Consider the following 21,461-nt stretch of genomic DNA (forward strand, 5'->3'; position numbering starts at 1 on the left):
AGACTGGTGGAGGGTGGGGGGGACAGTTCCAACACTTAACCCAGGGAGCCCTTCCAGGTTACCCCCACCCGTGGGTGCTAGGCTCCCTACTTGAATGCCCCGTGGCACGGAGAGTTCCCTGTCGCTCTCCTGGCTGCCCACCTATTTCTGGGAGCAAGTCTTAGCGAGCTAGGTCTGGGCATGCCCACACCCTTCACTCCGGGCGGGGGGGGGGGGGGTAAGTCGGCCAGAGCGTCGAGGCAGATGCGATGTGTTGCTGGGTAATCTGGCCTTGCGGAGCCTTAGTTCGCTTTCTAGAAAATGGAAGCAAGAACGTATGAAGTGAAAAAGGACGGAGGGTCACGATGCACCCTTCAGGATCGGCCAAGACTGGGGACGGGGGCTTGAATCAGGGGCTAAGAACAGCTTGGAGGCGGAGTGCCCGGCCAAGGCTTTGCCTCTTGCGCCCCCTTGCGGCCGGCAGGGGACGGACGTTCGCCCGGCAGGAAAGGCGAGCCGGCCACGCAGAGCAAATAACCAGCATCTCCGTGAGCCCCAGGATTTGGGGTGGTGGAGCATCTAACAACCCACAGTCCTGCATAGACCTCTTTGAGAGTACTGGCTAAGGTCATGTTCAGGGGCCGTGGGTGACAGGGAGCCCTCGGAAGGTCTAGGGCACCTCATGACTGCCCCCCACTAACTCACAGCACCTGAGCCATCCAAGCTGCCTCTGGGATACATGCAGTTACCTCATTTAGCTGCCTGTCTGTCCAGCGGGTCTGAGCCCTGGAGCCAGGGTTGGTCTCTCTGGCTCACCAGGGCATCCCCTGGGCAGGCAGGGCCTAGCTCAGAGAGAACCGTCAATGATGGATACATGGCTGCATGGCAGGAGGAGAGATGGACAAGAGGTGCCTTCAGAGTGGGTGGAGAGGGAGGGTGACTCTGTGGGGGTTACACACCAGGCAGGGCCTAAAACAGTGTGAACCTGAGGCTCTTCCCTCCCCCTCAACTGAGCTGGGGCAGGGGGAAGGCATGATGGTAGCACACAGGCCCCCAGTACACCCTAGGAGAGGTGAGAGAGGGCTGACCCTGTTTCCTGGTGGTGGGAGGCAATTATTAATACCTCCTGTGTTCCTGAACCTCCTCCCAGGACCTCAGGCCCCTCCACCTGGACCCAGGCCCTGATACCCCACCAGGACCCTCTCTGTTTCCCCTAGGGTGCCCTTGGCCTTTGCCACCCCTCTCGTCCAACCACTTCTCTGGGCCAAACTGGGGGATCCTCCCAGAGCAGTGAGCCTGGGACCCACCCTGGCTCTACCCTCGACAACTCAATTCTGCTCTTCTTTATACATTTTGCTGGGCACTTTGTTGGCACACAGCTGGCCTCGGAGGTGTACAAACCATGGGCCATGATCTCCCAGGCTTGGAATTCGCAGGGATCAGATCAGCGTGGGCTCTTCTCAAGTCAGCAGAAACAGACTCAAAGCAATTTTGGCAAATACAGTAATTTTAGGGACTCATGAAACTGAAGAATTGAGATTTTCTAGTGTCAGGTACAGCTGGATCCAGGGCCCCAGGCAATGTTCTCAGGTCCCCTGGTCCATCTGCTGAGCTCACCAACCCCAGAAGGAAGATGGTACTTTTCCAGCAAAATCCTCAGGGAAGATCTCTCATTGGATCGCATGCCCATCTCAAACCAATCACTGTGACCTGGGAGATGGGGGGCTCTGACTAGCCAGGCCAGGGTCCCACATCCACCCCTGGAGTTAGGGTGGCTTCTCCTTATGGTCTGAGCCTGAGGTGGGCATTTCTGCTCGAGGCAGAATGCAGTCCAGGCAGGCAGGTACACGAATGCCTGCCTCAGCCTGTAGAGAAGGTCCAGTCCAGCCTTCCTTGTTGAGATGGAGAAAGGTAGCACCAGGGAGGGTCGGTGCCAGACCCATGTCACACAGCATGTCAGAGGCAGGGCTGGGACCAAACTAGGCCGGGGTCTACTCTTCTGTGTGATCTCGCACAAATAATGCCACCTCTTGGAGCCTCTCTTTTCCCCTCTGCATTTGGGTGACATCTGCCTGATAGGGCTGTCTGAGGATGAAAGATGACCCTTGTGAAGCCTCCAGCACAGATCTGGGCACACAGCAGGTGCATGATCAGGACTGTCATGGTGGCAGTTACTGGTCCGAGGGGCCATGGCCGTGTCCATGGCCAGTGGGGGCGGGTAAGAATCCAGAGGCAGCAAAGCCTCGTCTCAGGACATTCATGGCTGGCCCAGAGGCTCCAGGCAAGAGCAAGAGGAATGCGCCAGCCACACTTACTTGGTCTTCTGTCCCTGCCAAGTCCCACAAGGCTGTGTCCAAGGGTCCAAGCTTTGGTCAGGCTGGGGGGCAAGAGGTGAGTCAAGGCGAGGTCTGAGAGACCCCTAGGGCTGCAGGGTAGCCCTGATGAGGTGGCGTCTGAGGAAAATCCTGGGCGAGGCTGAGGGAAGAGGTGAAGCACTGGGAGTTAGAGGGTCTGGGTGTGAATCCTGGCATTTCCAGTCACTCGCCTCTCTGAGCCTCAGTTTCCTCTTCTGTAAAATGAGGCTGTGTGTAGAGCCTGGGGCCTGGAGAAGCAGGGGAGGCCAGGACTTGATCCTGTGAAGGTCACCTACAACCCTTGGTGGGGGGCAGTCTGGGGAGAAGTGGGAGTGGAGGCTCCGAGGTAGGGAGTGGGGCGGCAATTCTGGGGAGCAGAGCAGGGTCTGTAGGTACACAGGTGGGATCGGGCGGAGCCACAGAGCAGTTTGTTCTGAGGGGCCGCGGCAGTAGCAGTAAAGGGACGGCAGATGACCCAGGATGTTCACGCCTTGCCTGGAGGCTCCAGGCAGGAGCAGGAGAAACATACTGACTGTGGACGGGTGGAGAGGGCAGCATCTTTGAGGCTTGAGGGTGGGAGGCACCAGGGCACAGGGGATAGGATGGGGGAGATTTTGGGGTGTGGGTCCAGACTGGTGGGCAACAATGGGTGGGGAAATGGGGTGGGTTGCTGACCCCCTTGGCAACCCCTCTTGCTCCAGGCCCTCCCAGATGTCCCCCAAGTGACCCCACAGTCTGTGGGATTCCTCATCACCCCGATGCCCAGAGCTAAGCCTGTCACATAGCAAGTGCCCGATAAGAACTCTGACTGCACACCCATGAACTCTGCTGCCTCTTGGCTCTCGGGGCAGCTGCTCTAGGAGTTGTGGGGGCCCTGTCCCCTGCCACGCCTCCCTTGACCCTCTGAGAAGACCTCCACAGCACAGAGCACAATCACAGCAAATGAGCAGGGGGCTGTGAGAGCTACACAAGCTGCGGGCACAGTCAGTCCCTTGGGTACCTCCAATCTGCCTGTGTCTGCCCTGCATGAGCACAGAATAACAAGACACTAGGCCTTTCTTGGTGCCACGCTCTCCTCAGATGGTCAACCACACCTCCCAGTACTGAAGCCTTCCTGCAGTCCTCGCCCATCTGGTCCTGGTCACGTGACTGGCCTTGACCAATGGGACAGCCATAACTGAAGCAAGGGAAGGCTGGATGAACACGTGCACACCGGGTGCCCAACCACCAGGAGAAGCTTGGGCTGTCCTGCTGGAGAGGCCACGTGGAGGACCAGACACCCCCCTCCCCACCAGCAGCAGACAGCACTGGTCAAGGGCCAGATGTGAGGCTACTTCTGACTCTCTGGCCCCATCAAGCTCCCACAAGAGCCACAGGTAGCACCCAGGTGAGCCCAGCAAAACTGCCCGGCTGAGTCCAGCCCAAACTGCACGACCATAAGCAGGCGAATGATTGGTGTCATAAGCCACTAAGTTTTGGGATAGTTTGTCATGCAGCAGTAGCTGACTGCTACAATACACATCACTGTACGCAGATGCGCCTAATGAAGCACTCTGACAGAAGAGAAAAGCAGAGACCAGAGTGGGGAGGGACTTGCTCAGGGTCACACAGCAGGTCAGCAGTAGAATGAAGATTCCAGAGCTGGGTGGATAACAGTCCTGCTGGGCTATGCCTGAGACAATGTGTTTGGGTAAAGCAAGCAGCTGGCATGTGGAAGGGTATGGAAAATGGGGCTCCCCTCTGTCTTGGGGGGCAGGGGTCCTTGGGATCAGGACAGGGCCTGTGGCCTGGATAAGGGGCAGGAAGATGACAGAGAAAGCACAAGGGAGATGGGCTGACAACAGCCCTGAGCAGCAGAGGGCACAGGTGCCCCTACCCTCTATCCTCCCACGGATGAAACCATCCTACAAGCCTAGGGAGAAAACTCGAGTGGTTAGTCAAGTAGGTCCGTTCTTGGATGCTGAGAACGTGGGTTAGTTCAGAGCAAGGAGCACACAGAGGCTTATGGCCCCACTTGGCACTGACCTGAGTCAGAGGGGCCAAAGCACCTCCAAGTCTCTTCCGGGATCAGGCTGAAGAGGGCGGGGGCGGTTCCTCAGGGCTGGAACAAAACATGTGCAGCGTCCATGAGGCTGAGGTCAGAGGCCATGAGGCCTGCTCGGCTAGGCTGGATTGTGCATTGGGGTCACACTCCAGTCCCCCAAGACCCCTGGCCTGAGCCTTCAGGGCATCCTCTGTAAAAATGGGACCAGCCACCCACTTCAGAGGTCGTGCCTGGGAGCTTCAAACCCCCAGGGCTTGCAAAGAGACGCAATAGCAGGTGAGTAGCTACTACGCAAGCTGCTACTGGTGCCTTTCAGAAGCACGGTGCATTTTCGCAACAGCAGGCAGAAGCAGGGCTTCTGGAAGCAGCTGGGAAACTGAGTTAAAAGTAAAAGCTATGGTTTTTGAGGCCCTACTGTGTGTATGGCACTGTGCAAGGCTTGACGCAGTGAACTCCAGTCCCAGTGGCTGTCACCCACCCGGGCCAGAGCAGCCAGAGCCAGATGGTTATTTGGTGCAGGGGAACCATCATGAACCCCTCTCACGCTACCCTCAGAGGGCAGGTTGCTGCACATCCCTTCTTACACATTTGCAAAGCCTTTTTGGTTTTTGTTGTTGCTTGTTTTTTGTTTTTAAGGCTTTTTTGGTTTTGACAGTTCTTTTGTCTCAATTATCACAGGCAGCAACACAGTTTTTTTTTCTTTCTAAGTGCCTGGTCGGGGACAGGCATACCAGAACCCCACACTGAAGGAGCCAGACACATCTCAAGCTCAAGTGACGGCTTATAGCACGTGTGCATGTGTTTACATGTGTGTTTATTAAGTTATAATGAAAACCAAAACAAAAAGAGCTACTTCTCCAAAAACTCTCTCCCCGGTATGTAAGAACTGTAAGTAGTTTTCATTTTTAGACCGTCTGGTCATTGGCTCAAAGCCTCTTTCAGCTCCGGGTGCCCTCCCAGCTGCCCTCGAGGGCCCTGCCCACCCCCTGAACCCGGCTCCCTTTCGCTCACCCACTGCAGCCACACCCGCCTCAGATGTTCCTCCAACACACCCAGCTCACCAGGCCCCGGGCCTTTGCCCTGCCACTGACGTGCCTGGAGCACCAACCCCGGGTCATCTCTGTCTGCAGGTTGTTCAAGCCTCTGCTCACACCTCTGCCGTCTCCCCAGAGAGGCCCCCCACAGCCCTTTTCCTCCTTCACATGTGTCTGAAATGTTCTTGTGTGTTCCATGTTTACCTGGTTGCTGTGTGTCTCCCCGTGAGGCCACGAGCACACCTTTCTTGGTCACTACCGTGTCCCCAGCACCCAGCCCAGGGCCAGGCACACAGCAGAGCTCAGGAGCTGGGTGCCGAGTGACCGAACTCTCCCACTACAGACGCCAAAGGATGAAAGGAAGTCACTGGCCACCATGAGATGAAGAGAGGGAGTTGTCTAAGGAGCAAGAAGTGGCAGTTCCTGGCTGAGCAGCGAAGGTCCTTACAGCAAGGAGGCTGAGAGCAGCAGGGGTGGGCGGTCCCGGGAACTACCTGTGGCCCTGGGCTGTGGCGTTCATGTGGTCTCGGATGCTGATGGCCTGTTTGAGGAGGCCCTCCACGCTGCGGAAGTAGACGCTGCTGTCGACAAGGTTCTTCACGGCGCTGAAATGGGAGGATGGATCCAGTCAGCGGCACCACGCTCTCTTCGCCCCCCAACCAGAGCTCAGCGGATGCCTGTGCGGGCCAGCACTCATCAGGCACCTGGAGGATTCCATAGGCCTCCCTGAGGGCTCCCTGTGGGCTTAAAGTTTAGACTTCCCTATGCAACAGAGCACTGGATGGCAACATGCAACTTTCGCTTAACGGCTGCTAGACTATCTAATGCTTTGAAGGAGCTATAAGCACGCAAAAGTGACCTCAAAAATATCTTGCTTTCCTCTTAGGTAACCTATTCCTGCCTCTGAAGGAAGCTTGTCAACTGGACTGTGAAAAGCTCTAGAGGTGAGTTTAGACTCATCGCCATTAGAGGGGCACTACTGCAAAGCTGTGCCAAACTCTGGTGTTGAAGCTACACTGATGGATGTCTAATGAAAATGTCCCTTCCAACAGCACTACAGGAACATATTCACCAAGCCACGTGGGGCCTTGCTAACGCCAGAAAGTTGCCTGTGCAACGACACCTGCAGTAAAAATAAGAGGGTCGTTTTAAAGTCCTTCTGTTAAAGACAAAGAAATCACTCCCATTTATTATCAGTCAGGGACCTGCTTATGGCTATGAGATCAAAAGGCGGGAGCGTCGGCTGTTGCCGCTCCGTTAACTTGCTCATCTGACACCACCAAATGTAGTCAGCTTTCCTAGTGCCCGTCCACCTTGATAAAAAGCTATCTAGGGCTTCCCTGGTGGCGCAGTGGTTGAGAGTCCACCTGCCGATGCAGGGGACACGGGTTCGTGCCCTGGTCTGGGAAGATCCCACATGCCGTCGAGCGGCTGGGCCCGTGAGCCATGGCCGCTGGGCCTGCGCGTCCGGAGCCTGTGCTCCGCAACGGGAGAGGCCACAACAGTGAGAGGCCCGCGTACCGCAAAAAAAAAAAAGCTATCTAACGTAAGCTCACTACTGAATAGTTCACCCCAACCAATATACCATTTTAACATCTTTCAGTTTTACACCAACCATTAATGCTGCATAAAGCATTTAGACAACTAAAAGGGCACTTTCATGTCCGTAAAGGAAACAGTCTTTCAGCATTAGAGAAATTCACAGCTCACTAAAGAGAAGTGCTCAGAGCTCGGAGCAGACTGGCCCCCCGCCTAGCCTAGGGCTGCTAAGCACTTGAAATATGGTTCATGAGACTGAGGAGCTGAATCTTCCATTTTATTTCATTAAAAGTTAAGTGTAAACAGCCACCTGGGATCCGGGCTCCTGCACTGGATGGATAGCACGGCTAGAGGAACTGGGAGAAAGTACAGACTGATTTGTTATTCCTTGAACCTGGACCTTTCTGATGAACTCTGGGCTGTCTGGGAACTATTCAGCAGCTGCGAGAAAAACTCCCATTTCTTTTCTACTCTTCCTGGAGCTAAGGAGGGCGTCTGTGACCACCATCCTCAGGAAGATGCCATCTGTCTGGGTCACCCTCCCGTCCCAGCGGAAGGGCCAAGGCTGGTGAAGGCAGAACTCCCAGCGGCATGACTTCCTGTCAAGGAACCTTTGCCCACACAACAGAAACAGGCAGGCAAACCGCACAGTGCCACGGACGAGAGCTGCTGGGGAGTATCCAGCCTCCACCAAAACAACCCACAGCCCAAGCCAGGGGCAAACAGCACTCCTAATTAAAGTCGCCAACTCCTAAAGCAAACGGAACAAGCCAGGTCATGAAATACAGTCATGGGGAACAGAACCAACAGGAGCACAGGAGGCAAGGCTGGCAAAGCTGCAACAATGGGAAGAAACACCAACTACTGCTTTTTATTCTCAGGCATGTCTTTCACTTGGGGTTAAAAAATCTGGATATTTAGAGAAAGTTAAACAAACAAAAATAATAAATGGTATATCCACGGTCACAGAAGCTTTATTCATAGTAGCCAAAACATGGAAGCAACCCAGATGTCCATCAACAGATGAATGGATAAACAAAATGTGGTCCATCCATATGATAGAATATTACTCAGCCCTAAAAAAGGAAATTCTGACACACGCTACAACATGGATGAACCTTGAAGACATTACAGTAAGTGAAAGAAGTTGGTCTCAGAAAGACAAATACTGTATGATTCCACCTATGTGAGGTTCCTAGAATAGTCAGATTCTTCGACAGAAAGCAGAATGGTGGGTGCCAGGAATGGGGGGCGGGAAACAGGGAGTTAGTGTTTAATGGGGACAGAGTTGCAGTTTTGCAAGATGAAAAGAATTCTGGAGACGGATGGTGGGGATAGTTGCACAGCATCATGAGTGTACTTAATACCACTGAACTGTACACTTAAAAATGGTTAAGATGATGAATTTGCATCTTAACCACAAGATAAAAAATTGGAAAGAAATAAACATTAAAAAATAAACAGTCATGTTCATGTTTTGGCCCTCCCCCCAGCTGCCATCCACCCCACAAGCCAGTCTGTGGTCCCCAACTGTGGGTGGGAAACATTGGCCCCTTGAGGCACCTCCTGGAGTCCTTATCAGCCCCTCCTGTGACAGATGGGGAGGGGCTGAGGGCCAGAAGAAGCCAGCAAATAGTGAGAAGCACAGGTCTGGGCTGGAATTTTGCCCTGTGGCCAGGTGAGTCCAGATCCGCATGCCTCTACTCAGGCAGGGCAAGGCTCACGGGCAGCCGGCTGAGATGCCCCTGAACACCCGGGGCATAACAGGGCGACCGCAGCAGCGCGGAGGCTGTGGCGCTCACCTGCAGGCGTACTCCACCGTGTAGATGGCTCCCTGGCTTTGCTCCTCCCACCGCTGCATGTCAGCCTGCAGGGGGTTGGGGGCTGTTAGCAGGGGTGGCTGCGACCTCCATCCTCCCAGCTCTCTGGGATGGAGCACCCGAACACCAATCCCCATGGCTGTAGAGAGCAGCCCCCTCCAGCCCCTGATCTTTCCTCCTGCCACTCCCACCCCTCATCAGTCTGGGCCTTCTGTGAACACATGGCGACTACGGCTCAGGGCCTTTGAGCAGGCTGTTCTCTCTGCCTGGCATATCCTTCCCTCACACGGCTGCCTCCTTCTCACCACACAGGTCACAACTAATGCAGACCCTGCTGTCCCCTTCTTCCAAATCTGCCCCAGATCTGTCCACCCAGCCCCTATCTCGGCTGGTGACCATGTGCCTCCTTGCTGGTGTCCCAGCCTTGACCCCTGCACCAACAGAGTAGGCCCCAGCTCACAAGGTGCAGACCCTGGGAGAGGTCGGTGGCTGGGGCGGGGACGGCTCACCTTATGCTGGGCCAGCTCGGGCAGAGAGCGGCGCACGTGCTCCTGCAGCCGGTACAGGGCCACGGATGGCTCGTTGGCCAGGACGTAGACACTCTCAGTGAACTTGTCTGTTACTGGGTCCAGGGTCGACAGTCGGCAAAGTGGGACGGGACGGTAGGGGGGACGGGGGGTCAAGGAGACAAAGCATCAGACTCCTGGTTGCTCAACCCGTGAGTCCAGCCAGAGTAAAGAGGAGTATCCAGTGTCCCTCCCAGTGGCTGGGTCACCTGTGGCCCCGGTGATGGGTTGCAGGAGATGGTCACAGCAGGGCCGAACAACTCCATCTGGGAGTCACAAAAGGGCCTTAATCTTTTTTTTTTAAATAAATGTATGTATGTATGTATGTATGTATGTATGTATGTATGGCTGCGTTGGGTCTTCGTTGCTGCGTGCGGGCTTTCTCTAGTTGTGGCGAGCAGGGGGGCTACTCTTCGTTGTGGTGCGCGGGCTTCTCATTGAGGTGGCTTCTCTTGTTGTGGAGCACGGGCTCTAGGCGCACGGGCTTCAGTAGTTGTGGCACGTGGGCTCAGTAGTTGTGGATCGCGGGCTCTAGAGCACAGGGCTTCAATCTTGATGACATTAATGTGTCCAGTGAATTCATGATCTTTCCCTTCCCAAACCCACTTACAGTGGACACTGCTACCACCTGCTCGGATCTACTCACATTCCTTTCACCCCAGTGACAAAATCCAAGATTCTTCTTCAGATGCCCACTGGCTACCAGACCCAAAAGTGCCTGGAAGTTTACATGGGTGGATGGCTCTCAGCCATGACTGACCACCGAGGGGTAGGAAAGCCCATGTCCTGTGCTGTGCGTCGAAACAACTCAGAGGTGTGACCCATCCCTGTGAGCTCCCCTGTGGGAACAGACTGTGGCTTCTTTCTGCAGGATTTTACCTGAGGTCACTCCTTGCTCATCTTCCTCCCCAGCCCTGTCCTATTTGCCCCCTCTCCTCTGTGGGGTTCTCTTGGTAAGTTGACTACACACAAATCCTCATCCCAGGGTCTGCTTCAACAAACAGCAGCCAGCTGGTTGTCCCTGCCCTTCCTACCCCATCAATGAGCAGACCCTGCTTGTTCTGTCGCAAAACAGAGCCCAGAACTCACCCATTCTTTTTTTTTTTTTTTTTTTTTGCTGTACGTGGGCCTCTCACCGTTGTGGCCTCTCCCATTGCAGAGCACAGGCTCTGGACGCGCAGGCTCAGCGGCCATGGCTCACGGGCCCAGCCGCTCCACGGCATGTGGGATCTTCCCAGACCGGGGCACAAACTCGTGTCCCCTGCATCGGCAGGTGGACTCTCAACCACTGAGCCACCAGGGAAGCCCCAGAACTCACCCATTCTTAACACTGTACTGCCCTCACTGGTCCAGACATAGCCGCCTCCCACCTGGATGTCAAACTCAGCTGCTCTCTGGTCTCCCCGCGCCCACTCCTGCCAACAATCCAATCCCCACAAAACAGATGGCATGAGCTCCTAAAGAATATATCAGATATGTCTTTCCCTTGGTTGAAACACTCCCATCAGCCAGAAATTAAATCTGCCTTCCTTAACATGGCCCTTAAGGCCCTGTATGTTCTACCTGCTGTTACCCGCCTCTGCCCTCCTCAGCCACTGCCCCAGGCACAATGGCCTCCTAGCTGGTCCTTGGACACTCTCGGCACTGTCGAAAAGAACTTTCTGCGATGATGGAAAGTTTCTATAATCTATACTGCCCAATATGGTAGCCACTAGTCACATATGGCTACTGAACACTTGAAATGTGACTGATGTGACTCAGAAACTGAATTTTAAATTTTATCTAACTTTAATTAATTTAAATATGCATAAGTACTGTGACCAGTAGCTACTGTATTGCAGCACAGCTCTGAATACTTTGCCACCTCAGGGCCCTCATACCTGTTGATCCCACCACTGACACTGCCTCCCTCCCCCCCCAACCATCATTTCTCTTAATCTCTCATGTCTCAGCTCAAATGTCACCTCCTGGGCAAGGCCTTCCCTAATCACCAGGCTTAATCAGATGTCCCTTCACCTTCACTCTCAGCCTCAGCACTTTGTTCATTTCCCTTATGCTTAAAATCTCACTCTATTTTTTTCTTAAATTTTATATTGGAGTACAGTTGATTTACAATGTTGTGTTAGTTTCAGGTGTAAAAATTCTCATTCTTTATTAGGTTACATGTTTACCTAAAATTTGATTTGTGAGGGCATGGGCTTCTCTGAGCCTGTTTCCTCATATGCAAAAATGGAATGATAAAGGTACCCACCTCAAGGTTTGTTACAGAGATGGACCCTATGCTATTGTGCAGGGCAGTGTAGTTTGTGAGGGAGAGAACCCACGTGTGTCTGGGAGTCAAGGGAGGATGTCTATGAGTCTGTCCAGTTTGGGTTTGTCCAGCTCACCACGGTGTCCTGACTCAGGCAGAGCCCAGCCTGCCACCTCCAAACTATGTGTCCTCTTACCTTCTTAGGCCTCCTTGTTTTGAAAATGAGCACAGTAGCTTACACCTCACAGTGCTAATATGAAGGATATGGAATTACATGTACTTGTGACTTCTAAATAATTAACTAGTGGGAGTTGCCTGGTAGCCTAGTGGTTAGGATTCCGGGCTTTCACTGCTGTGGCCCGGGGTTCAATCCCTGGTGGGGGAACTGAGATTTCACAAACTGGGTAGCACAGCCAAAAACAAACTATAAACAAATAAATTTGTTAAAAAAAAAAAAAAAGAAAAAATTAACTAGTAATAACATATATAATAAAGTATCAAAGACATTTATACTTTAAAAATAACTTGTGGCATTTTGTAATTTGTAACTATGTGATTTACATATATTTGATAAGTCGATGTAAACGTATGCAAATGAATAAATACAAAGGAAACAATACGCACAGCAACTGCCACGCCCCAAGCGTTCTTCCAATGCTTTACAGATATCAGATTACTGGGGGCTTCCCTGGGGGGCTTCCCTGGTGGTGCAGTGGTTAAGAATCCCCCTGCCAATGCCGGAGACACGGGTCCCAGCCCTGGTCGGAGGAGATCCACACGCCGCGGAGCAACTAAGCACGGGTTTTACAACTACTGAGCCTGCGCTCTACAGCCCGTGAGCCACAACTACTGAGCCTGTGTGCCACAATTACTGAGCCTGTGTGCCACAACTACTGAAGCCCGCGCGCCTAGAGCCCGTGCTCCGCAACAAGAGAAGCCACCGCAGTGAGAAGCCTCCGCACCGCAAGTAAGAGTAGACCCCACTCACCGCAACTAGAGAAAGCCCGCACAGCAACCAAGACACAACACAGCCAAAAATAAATAAAATTTAAAAATATTTATCAAGTTACTGAATTATCACAACAATTTAATGGGGGTAGGGAGGGAGGGAGTCTATTATACTCTCCATTCTACAGATGACAAAATCGAGGCACAGAGACTTTCTAAAGGTTTCAAAACTAGTCAGCGGCCGAGCCGCGATTTCGTGGCAGTTCAATCACACCTCCCAAACGCTCCCTCCGCGCCTTGGCCCCCTCCCGCCCCCAGTCTGGTCGCCCTTTTGCGAGTTCCTGACCCCTCCGCCCGCCCGGGGCCCCACACCACCTTTCTTTCCCTTGAGCTGCATCTCCGGTTCCTCCATGGTGGCTGCGGCCCTATTTCGAGGACAGGAACCGGAAGTCTGGGGTGGAGACAGCTGCCTAAACCATCCCTGGGAAACTGGGGCACCGCATTTCTCCAGTTCCGCTACTCATTGGCCTGCCCTCCTCGATCTTTAGTCTACCCAGACAGGAGAAGGGCTGTGAGTTAGAGACTGGGGAAAGAGGCAATCGGCAGGTGGGTGAAGAGGGGCCGGGAACCCCCTGAAGCTCCAGGAGGGACACTCAAGCAGGGGAAGGGCGCCCTCCTTTACCGAACCCCTTTTCCGGGGGCATATTGGGGGACTACTCCACACAGTGCCCACTTCGGGCCGTATAAACTCCCTTCTTGTACCCCTCTGCTGCCACCAAATCCCTGCACATACTCCTGAGCCCCCAGGACCGCACAGGAGACATTGTTATGGACGGGGACGCCGTCTGTCCGAAGGTGGAGCCACTTGGCTCCCTCTGGGAAAACCTGTGGGTGGTATTGGGAGTGAGGGAGGAGAAGGTCAGGGAACTCTTGAGAGCCCTCTGAGGCCCCGCCCACCCCTCCCGTTCCTACTAGGCTCCCTCCCGAGCGGCGGGGACGAGGAAGCGCAGGCGCAATTCCACAGCTCTTGCCCCAGCGGAAGCCACGCCCCCCAAGCCTTAAAGGGCCAGAAACAGCTCATACAGCTCCAGCCCTTCCGCACTTTCGTGGGGGCGGGGGGTCGGAGGCGCGCAGGCGCAGTGGAGGCACTCTGCGGTGTGGGTAGCGGTCGCGTATCAAGTTGCTCTCTGTCCCGGCAGAAGCAGCCAGGGCGCAGAGGGTCCAGGCTCCATTTTGCTACCCACTACATCAATTGGAAGAGAAAAGTTTGTGAGTTGGGCCCCCAAGTTTGGGGGGACCCGGGCTTGCGGCGTGGAGTGACAGAGGAGGCTCGTTGGAGGTGAGTGGACCTCCTGGATTGACTTGGGAGGGGCGGGTGGGATGCAACCAATCACATCTTTGTTGAGCCCTCACTCATTCTAGGGATTCCCCCCTCAAAAAAACAAAAACAAAAACACAGCGGACGTTTAAGATCTGCCCGTGTATCAGGCCTGCTGCTTAGATATTTACAGACATGATTTTTTTAGTCCTCCTTTCCCCCATTTTACTAATGAAGACACTGAGGCTTAGAGAAATTAAGTAATGTGCCCAAGTTTTCACAGCCTATAAGTGGAGGGATTCAAACCCAGATGGCTGACCCCAGAGCCAGGGCTTTTAAGCAATGCATATTGTATGTGCTCTGGTGTTGGGGAGGAGGGGGCCTGAGAAGCAGTTGGACTCTGGTTTTAATTTCCTGGCTGAGTCTTAGTTTACCCACCCTCACTGTGTGAGGCCAGGTATGCAGTCAGTGCCTATTTAATGAGTTGTCAATAATTATTGCCATCTCTCCCTGTTTGGCCTTTCCACCAGCTTCCCCATGGAGCCCACCCAGCCTGCAGAGGATCTCAGCCTGACCCAGCAGCCTTCTACCCCAGAATTTGGGGACCCCGAAGACCCCAGGGGTGAGGCCCCTGACGGCTCAGACACTGTGGTCCTCAGTCTCTTCCCCTGCACCCCGGAGCCTGGGAATCCTGAACCAGATTCTGGTACCTCCTCACCTCAAGGTAGGATACTTACCCTGGACTCCTGCTTCTGGGATGCAAGAACGGTGGAATGTCAGGCCCAAGATGGGACTTCTGTCTTTGTGTCCTTGGATGTGTCTTCCATCTCCACCCTGTGAGGGGTTGCTTATTATTTTTTTAAATTGTGGTAAAATTCACGTAACATAAAAGTTACCATTTTAACCAGAATTGCTTACAATTCAGTGGCAGTAAGTACATTCACAATGGTGTATAACTTCCACCTCTATGTAGTCCTAGAACATTTCCATCACCCCCAGAGGAAAACCCCAGACCCATTAGCAGTCACTCCCCATTCCCCTCCTCCAGCCCTTGGGAAGCAAAAATCTGCTTTCTGTTTCTATGGATTTGCCTGTTCCGGACATTTCATATAAACGGGTTCATACAACATGTGGCCCTTCCCATTCTGGCTCCTTTCACTCAGCAAGATGTTTTCAAGGTTCATCCACATTGTATGGTGTGTCAGTGCTTCATCCCTTTTATAGCTGAATGACATTCCACAGTATGGCTGGACCACATTTAGTTTATTCATTTATGCATTGATGGACATTTGGGTTGTTCTCCTTTTAGTGACTGAATAGTGCTGTTGTGAACATGCGTGTACAAGTTTTTGTCTGAACACATGATTTCAACTCTTTGGGGTAGATACCTAGGAGTGGAATTGCTGGGTCAGATGATAATTCTGTTTGACTTATCAAGGACCCAAGGGTTTCTTTTGACTGGAATCCTTGAACATGTCTAACTCAGCTGCCCTGGGGCCTTCGTCCCTACCATTCCCTGTGTGAAATGCTCTTCCCACACCTCTCCCCAGGTTTCTTCAACTGGCCAAGCTCTCGTTTGGTGTTACCTCCTTGGAGTGACCCTCCCTGACCATTTTCTTTAAAAGGGACTCACCCTCTGCCCTCCCTTCTTTCCACCCCCTTCCACCTGCTTTTCATTTCTCCTGAACACGTATTTTAACTTAAGCTCTCATTCTATTTCTCCATTTCTGTCTGACTCCCCAACTTGTCCATGGGCCCCTTGAGGGCAGGGACTGTCTCGTTTGTGCAGAATCTTGCCAGGGGCGGAGGAGAAATCCACACCCTGGGTATCTGGGAGGATGGAGTGAGTGAACAGTGGAGCCACGCACTGTCTCTGGTAGTTCCAAGCCTCCAGGGTCTGGTCTGAAGCCCAAGACATACTGGGGAATGAGGGGAAACCGAGGCCCTTTCTCTCTCTCCCAGCAGGCAGCTCCCTAAAGCACTCCACGACCCTCACCAACCGGCAGCGGGGGAATGAGGTATCAGCCCTGCCGGCCACCTTGGACTGTGAGTGGGACCCCGGTCCCCACGGGGGAGAGAAGTAGTGGGCTGGCAGGGGCTAAGAGGAGCAACTTTGGACAAGGAATAAACTGGGGCATGGAGCTCAGATGGGACAGGTGAGGACTCTACCTCTCTCTGCCCCCCAGCCCTGTCCATCCACCAGCTCGCGGCCCAGGGGGAGCTGAGCCAACTGAAGGAGCATCTGAGGAAAGGTGTGTGCCCACGCTCGTGTGCCGGTGTGTCTGTGCCTGTGTGACCTCACATGCTGGTGGGTGCATGTGGCTGCTGACATGACCTGAGTCTCCACATGTGTACCTATGTCTGTACGTGTGTCTGAGCATGTCCGTGTGTGCATCCACATGTATGCTTCTCCGCCCCACATCTGACCCTAGCTGCCTGCCCTGCCCCCAATTCTGCAGCATTGGGGAGAGTGGGCAGGGGTGCATCCCAGTGGTACCACCCCCCTCCTGCCAGGAGACAACCTCATCAACAAGCCGGACGAGCGAGGCTTCACCCCCCTCATCTGGGCCTCCGCCTTTGGAGAGATCGAGACCGTCCGCTTCTTGCTTGAATGGGTGCGTCCCAGCCCAGCTGGGGGCTTCCTGGGGACTCGAGGGCGGGCCAGGGTCTCAGCTGAGTCTGCTGGTGCCCTGTCTGTAAGATGGAGCTAACATGGAGATCCCAAGATTGCAGGGGATGCACCCACTCCTCCTTTTGCCCCCCCTTCTGTCACTGTCCCCCTCTGTTCCCCCCAGGGTGCCGACCCCCACATCCTGGCCAAAGAACGGGAGAGCGCCCTGTCACTGGCCAGCACAGGTGGCTACACAGACATTGTAGGGCTGCTGCTGGAGCGCGACGTGGACATCAACATCTATGACTGGGTAAGGTGCCACCCACTGGCCCTGGGCACCTCACAGGGTACCAGGCTGGCTCTGGGCGCTAAGAACGCAAGACAGACCCATCCCCAAGCCTCATAGAGCTCCCAGTTTTTTGGGGGGGGGGGCGGGGATAGCCGACACATAAACAGCTCAGGTATAGTGAATAACACTATGTTGGCAGATACACAGGGAGCTAGCTGCAAGAGCCCAGAGGCTGCTTGTAGAGCCAAGGGAAGTCAGGATGGGCTTCCTGGAAGAAGGGGCATCTAAGCTGAGGCCCAAAGGAGAAGCTAGATGGGCCTAGTGACAAGCAGAAGGAGGAACCATATTAAATTGGTGGGTGTGGGGTGTCGTAAGAATCTGGAAAAGATAGTGTTGCTTGCCCCCTACCCCTGTCCCTGACAGAATGGAGGGACACCACTTCTGTATGCCGTGCGTGGGAACCATGTGAAGTGCGTGGAGGCCTTGCTGGGTGAGTAGGAGTAGAGGCTAGCCTGAGGGGCCCTAGAGCCCCATGTGGCTCTGCAGGAATCCTGAGGGCCAGGGAAGGGTCTGAGCTCTGCTTGAACAGCTCTTGGGATGGGTGGCTGCTGCCTACTTTGCCCAAAGGATTGATGTGGGGACAGGAGGTAGCAGGAATAGCACAGGGATCTGGCCAACTGGGTTGAGAACCCACATCCTGCGTGCCTCAGAGACCCCGGAGGTGGAGATTCTATTGGCCACATTCATCAGAGAGGTCAGGCTCTTGTCCAAGACCACACAGCAACCAGCAGACCTGTGGCTGCACAGTGGGTAGTCACTGGACCTCCCGAGTCCCCGTGCCCCACCCGGGCTCCCGGTCCCCAGGCCCAGCCCTCTCTGCAGTGTCTGCTCTGCTTTGCAGCCCGAGGAGCTGATCTCACCACTGAGGCAGACTCTGGCTACACCCCAATGGACCTCGCCGTGGCCCTGGGATATAGGAAAGGTCAGCCCGAGGCACATGGGGCTAGTGACAGGGGCCATAATGGGGGGACATGTAGGCACTGAGAGGCCCAAAGGAGGCCCCCTGGCAGGGTGAGGATACCAGGAGGGCCACAGTTCACATGGCCATGGAGCCCAGCCCCCTCCACGGCGAGAGGTAGGTATGAGTAGGGGCTGTAGGCAGACCCCAGTTTGACTCCCCACTTCAGAAAATGGGGGGATCCTAACAGAACTGACCCCCTGGGGTCATGTGGGGGTGTGTGGGAAATATCCCACTCCTTCCTTGAAGGAGTTTTATTCCATTTGAGACAAGTAATTCCTCACAGTCCCTCTCATCTTTTCATAAAAGTTCCAATTGGACAATTTTATTTGGTAAGGAATATTTTTATAATTCTGAAAAGCCTCCAAAAATGCATCTTTACAAACTCAGGGGAAATAGAGGCTCCTATGAGGGGGGCCTCTGTCTTCCCAGCTGTGCTCTGGCAAGGGCTTGGATTTCCCTGTATATGAAATGGGTCCTCCATCCAGGTCCCAGGGCTGAGGCCCCTGTTCTTATCCTGAGGGGAAGGTACAGGTTGGCCTGTGCCTCTGCAGCCGCTGTTAAGTTCATGGCCCACCTTTTCCCTGTTCTGTTTCCAGTGCAACAGGTGATCGAGAACCACATCCTTAAACTCTTCCAGAGCAACCTGGTGCCCGCCACCCCTGAGTGAACGCCGTCTGCCAGGGACTCAGACACTCAGGGAACAAAATGGTCGACCCAGAGCTGGGGGAACCCAGAACTGGCTTCAAAGGCAGCTCCTGGACAGACGGTGGGAGGGGGCCCTTTCCAAGAGGAACCAATAAACCTTCTATGCAGAACTTGAAGGACTTCACTGTGCTTCCCAGAGAACTTCCTGGAGGAGGCAGCCACCCAGTGGCCTCACACCTTCTTCTCCCCTAGCACCCGCAGGTGGTAGATGACCACTCGGCCAAAGAAATCAGTGGTGTCCTCAAATGTCACTTTCAGCCGGTCCACCTCAGCAGATGGCACAGGGAAAGTGTAAGCAGGGCAGTCAAGGGAAACAGATGCCTTATCTTTTCCCACCCACCAGCCCCAGCTCAGGTACTACAAATGTGCTGGGTGACCCAGCACACTGTGGGTCCCTCTGAAACTCTAACACAGAACAGATTATCATCAGCCCATTTCACAGGTGAAGCAATGGAGACCCAGAGGCCAGTTGCTCGAGGTCACATGCCAGGGCCCACAGCTTTCAGAGGCACAGACCACCCCACCCAGAGGCTGAGGCAGGATATCTGAAGCGAGTTGTTGTCCTCAGGATAAAAGTCCACAATCTTGCTAAGAGCCTCACTCCCCTGAGAACCTGCAGCAGAGAAAGGAGCAGTGAGGCCAGCATACCCCCTCTAATCCCCCATCTTCCAGGGCCTTCCAGTACCTTCAAGGCGGCCCTGGCGACTGGAAAAGCCCCCCTGGAACTGGATCTGCAGCTGGGAGACACAGATGCGCTGGGGAAACTCCAGTATTACCCACTGGGAGGGGCCCTGGAAGCAGAGAAATAGAGGTCCATGGTCACTCCAGACTCAGAGCCCAGCTGTGCCTCTCTCAGTCACAGAGTCCATGGTGGGTGGGGAGCACAGTGAACACGGGTTCCCTCCCTGGCCAACCTAACTGTCCAGCTGGGGTGCACCCAAATTCTCAGGGTGCCCCAGACCCCTGATTCTGATTCACACTAGGGGTGGAGGATCCAGGGAGAGGGTGCCTCACCTGGTCCGAGTTCCAGCAGGTCTCCTCGTCCTGGTCGAACAGGTGCTTCTTTCCAAACTGCCGAGTGTTACGATTCAGCACCGAACTCACCCTAGAGGCAACCAGAATCGGCGTGTGGAGAGGTGCTGAGCCCTGCGGCGAGGGCCCGCCCACTACTGGGCCCACCCCTCCCTCGCCACCGGTTCCCCCATTTCTGTCCACTAGGGAGGGACTATCGCAGGCCAACGGCCCCGTCCGCTACTGCCCGCCGCCATTCACACCCCACCCCCGCCCGGGGCTCTCACCTGCTCACTGTCTCTGGACAAACCAAAGAGTGGGTCATCTCGGTTCCACAAAGCCTCGCAGGACTAAGAGCTGGGCTCAGTCCGGGTTCAAATACGGCCGCCAAAGCGCGACCTTGTTCACGCTCAGAGTCTCAGAGTCTTCACGTCCTCACCTGTAGCACGGCACAAGAACAGTCACTGCCCCGTCACTCCAGTCCTAAATGTCGCCTTGACCACCCCCTTGCCAGAAAAATTTGGAGTTTCGGGGACACTGCCGATGACCCGAGGCCAAGCCTTTCACAGTGGGTCCAAGGAAGGGAAACGGGTTTCCTGTGGGTTTCGGGAGCAGTCGCTCCCTCTCGGTGCCTCAGTTTCCCTGCAAACAGCTTGGGAAACCAACATCAGTACCCGGAACCGCGTGAACACCGCGCAGGCGCAGAGTGCCTCAGGCTCGCCCAGCCCCCGCTCCCGGGGCGCGGTTTAGTTTGAGCCCCGCCCCCTCAGCGCCCGCCTCTTAAAAGGTCCTCGTCCAGTGATTGCCTATCCCTCGGAGCTGGAGGAAAAAGGCCGGCATCTAAAGCAATTTATGTCCACTGTGTGCGGGGAGCTGTCCTTTGATGCCCGCGGGTATAGAGCCCTAGTTTTGGTGTCCGAGAGCCTTCTTATAATGATGTCATCCTACCGGCAGAATGAACTCGGCCGAATTCATTCTCTGATTGCAGTTGCCGCCTGGGAACCCCTGCATTTCACTGCCTCCCAGAGGCCAAAGGAAGAGTTGAGGAAGAGGCTACGATGGTGCGAGTACTGTACTTGAAGTCTTTATCAGCCTCGCGTGTCCCCACTGGGACACAGGAGGCCCGGTTTCCAAATCTGTCTTCTTAGTAAATGCTGCCTGGGACAGGCTTCTTGGAGGAGGGGTAATGTGAGGTGGGTTTTGAAGAATGAAGAGGAGTTTGCCAAACCGGATTATACAAAACCTCAGATACACGGCTAAAAGTTTGGTTCTCTGATTCACTAAACAACTGCCACTCCCCACTGCCCAACCCTGTGCTGAGTGATTCTGAGGACTGTGAGAGGCCTCAGTTCCAGCCCCATATCTGAAGATCTCCCAATCTGGGGAAGACAGAACTAGACACATACACTCAGAGACCCATGGGGCCAGGGCTGAGCCAGGGGGAAAGATAGGGCTAGGGGAGCAGGGGGTCTACCTGGAGGGAGGGCTTCCTGGGAGAGGGGATATTGTCCTGCACTTTAATGGGTGGGCAGGAATTCACCAGGGTGAGAAAAATTGGGGGTGGGGGGGGCAGACAGGGTGAACAGCATAAGCAAAGGCCTAGTTGGATGAAAGACCATGAATTTGAATAAAATATGTGGAGCCAGATCCTGCTGGGCCTAAAGCAGTCACGGAAGGTGTTTGAGAAAGGGCAGCACACCCATCCAATCTGCATGAATGGAGGGTTCTGAGACAGAGCAGCCACTGGCAGGAGGCTGCAGTTCCTGGCTGTAACTGAATGGTCTGGGATCCAGTCCCTTTCTTCAAGGGCTAGGGGAATGGTTCTCCTGGCATCCTACTAGTGTCTGCCCAAGTCCACACCAGGAGTGGAGGCTGGCTGGGAAACTGGGACACCAGCGGAAGGGCCGCCCCATCAGCCCCTGCCTGCCAGGACTTCCTGCATTCAGTCATGGCCTGGTGCCATCCAGACCT

At 54.5% G+C, this 21,461-nt stretch overlaps 4 protein-coding genes across 10 annotated transcripts in view; 1 reads left to right on the forward strand and 3 right to left on the reverse strand.

The window, feature by feature from the left end:
- MEF2B (myocyte enhancer factor 2B) overlaps window positions 1-2,406 on the reverse strand; it is a 23,610-nt gene extending 21,204 nt beyond the window's left edge. The window contains exon 1 of the mRNA XM_027084803.1: window positions 2,295-2,406. The gene's annotated coding sequence lies outside the window, so the exon portion shown is untranslated. The remainder of the gene's footprint in view (window positions 1-2,294) is intronic.
- The window catches only part of BORCS8 (BLOC-1 related complex subunit 8), a 26,855-nt gene extending 10,370 nt beyond the window's left edge, over window positions 1-16,485 (reverse strand). The window contains exons 1-8 of one of the 5 annotated variants that reach the window (XM_027084810.1): window positions 16,376-16,485; window positions 14,591-14,687; window positions 12,911-13,420; window positions 9,280-9,392; window positions 8,753-8,817; window positions 5,906-6,016; window positions 4,359-4,434; window positions 1,467-2,454 (exon numbers count right to left, since the gene is read on the reverse strand). In XM_027084810.1, the coding sequence (XP_026940611.1) occupies window positions 4,401-4,434; window positions 5,906-6,016; window positions 8,753-8,817; window positions 9,280-9,392; window positions 12,911-12,947 (360 nt within the window). In that variant the 5' untranslated portion in view covers window positions 12,948-13,420; window positions 14,591-14,687; window positions 16,376-16,485 and the 3' untranslated portion in view covers window positions 1,467-2,454; window positions 4,359-4,400. Of the gene's footprint in view, window positions 1-1,466; window positions 2,866-4,358; window positions 4,435-4,456; window positions 4,568-5,905; window positions 6,017-8,752; window positions 8,818-9,279; window positions 9,393-12,910; window positions 13,421-14,590; window positions 14,688-16,375 lie in introns of those variants that run through there. The other 4 variants (XM_027084812.1, XM_027084811.1, XM_027084813.1 and 1 more) reach the window with 4 other exon arrangements.
- Window positions 13,650-18,589, forward strand: RFXANK (regulatory factor X associated ankyrin containing protein). 3 transcript variants are annotated; one of them, XM_027084805.1, is made up of 9 exons: window positions 13,650-13,874; window positions 14,384-14,577; window positions 15,819-15,899; window positions 16,040-16,105; window positions 16,368-16,468; window positions 16,649-16,774; window positions 17,177-17,243; window positions 17,655-17,735; window positions 18,371-18,589. In XM_027084805.1, the coding sequence occupies exons 2-9, from the start codon at window positions 14,391-14,393 to the stop codon at window positions 18,439-18,441; spliced, it is 780 nt and encodes a 259-aa protein (XP_026940606.1). In that variant the 5' UTR covers window positions 13,650-13,874; window positions 14,384-14,390; the 3' UTR covers window positions 18,442-18,589. The 3 variants fall into 3 exon arrangements, with proteins under 3 accessions (XP_026940606.1, XP_026940605.1, XP_026940608.1); XM_027084804.1 differs by having other exon boundaries at window positions 13,651-13,874; window positions 15,816-15,899; XM_027084807.1 differs by lacking the exon at window positions 17,655-17,735 and having other exon boundaries at window positions 13,652-13,874; window positions 15,816-15,899.
- Window positions 18,064-20,186, reverse strand: NR2C2AP (nuclear receptor 2C2 associated protein). The gene is made up of 5 exons (XM_027084808.1): window positions 19,778-20,186; window positions 19,494-19,584; window positions 19,165-19,270; window positions 19,025-19,092; window positions 18,064-18,770 (listed from the first exon to the last, which is right to left on the reverse strand). The coding sequence occupies exons 1-5, from the start codon at window positions 19,813-19,815 to the stop codon at window positions 18,651-18,653; spliced, it is 423 nt and encodes a 140-aa protein (XP_026940609.1). The 5' UTR covers window positions 19,816-20,186; the 3' UTR covers window positions 18,064-18,650.
- Window positions 20,187-21,461: the final 1,275 nt, after the last annotated feature.

Source organism: Aethalodelphis obliquidens, unplaced genomic scaffold (assembly GCF_003676395.1).
Source record: "Aethalodelphis obliquidens isolate GAN/ISIS:26980383/991018 unplaced genomic scaffold, ASM367639v1 scaffold53, whole genome shotgun sequence".
Taxonomy (NCBI): domain Eukaryota; kingdom Metazoa; phylum Chordata; class Mammalia; order Artiodactyla; family Delphinidae; genus Aethalodelphis; species Aethalodelphis obliquidens.

Excerpts from the sequence above, each read along its gene's own strand:
- RFXANK (XM_027084804.1), top strand. The coding sequence starts at position 14,391 with ATGGAGCCCACCCAGCCTGCAGAGGATCTCAGCCTGACCCAGCAGCCT. Across the intron at positions 15,900-16,039 it reads CCTGCCGGCCACCTTGGACT|CCCTGTCCATCCACCAGCTC; the intron begins GTGAGTGGGACC and ends TCTGCCCCCCAG. Across the intron at positions 16,775-17,176 it reads ACATCAACATCTATGACTGG|AATGGAGGGACACCACTTCT; the intron begins GTAAGGTGCCAC and ends TGTCCCTGACAG.
- NR2C2AP (XM_027084808.1), bottom strand. The coding sequence starts at position 19,815 with ATGACCCACTCTTTGGTTTGTCCAGAGACAGTGAGCAG. Across the intron at positions 19,585-19,777 it reads TGTCCAGAGACAGTGAGCAG|GGTGAGTTCGGTGCTGAATC; the intron begins GTGAGAGCCCCG and ends GGTTGCCTCTAG. Across the intron at positions 19,271-19,493 it reads CCTGCTGGAACTCGGACCAG|GGCCCCTCCCAGTGGGTAAT; the intron begins GTGAGGCACCCT and ends CTCTGCTTCCAG.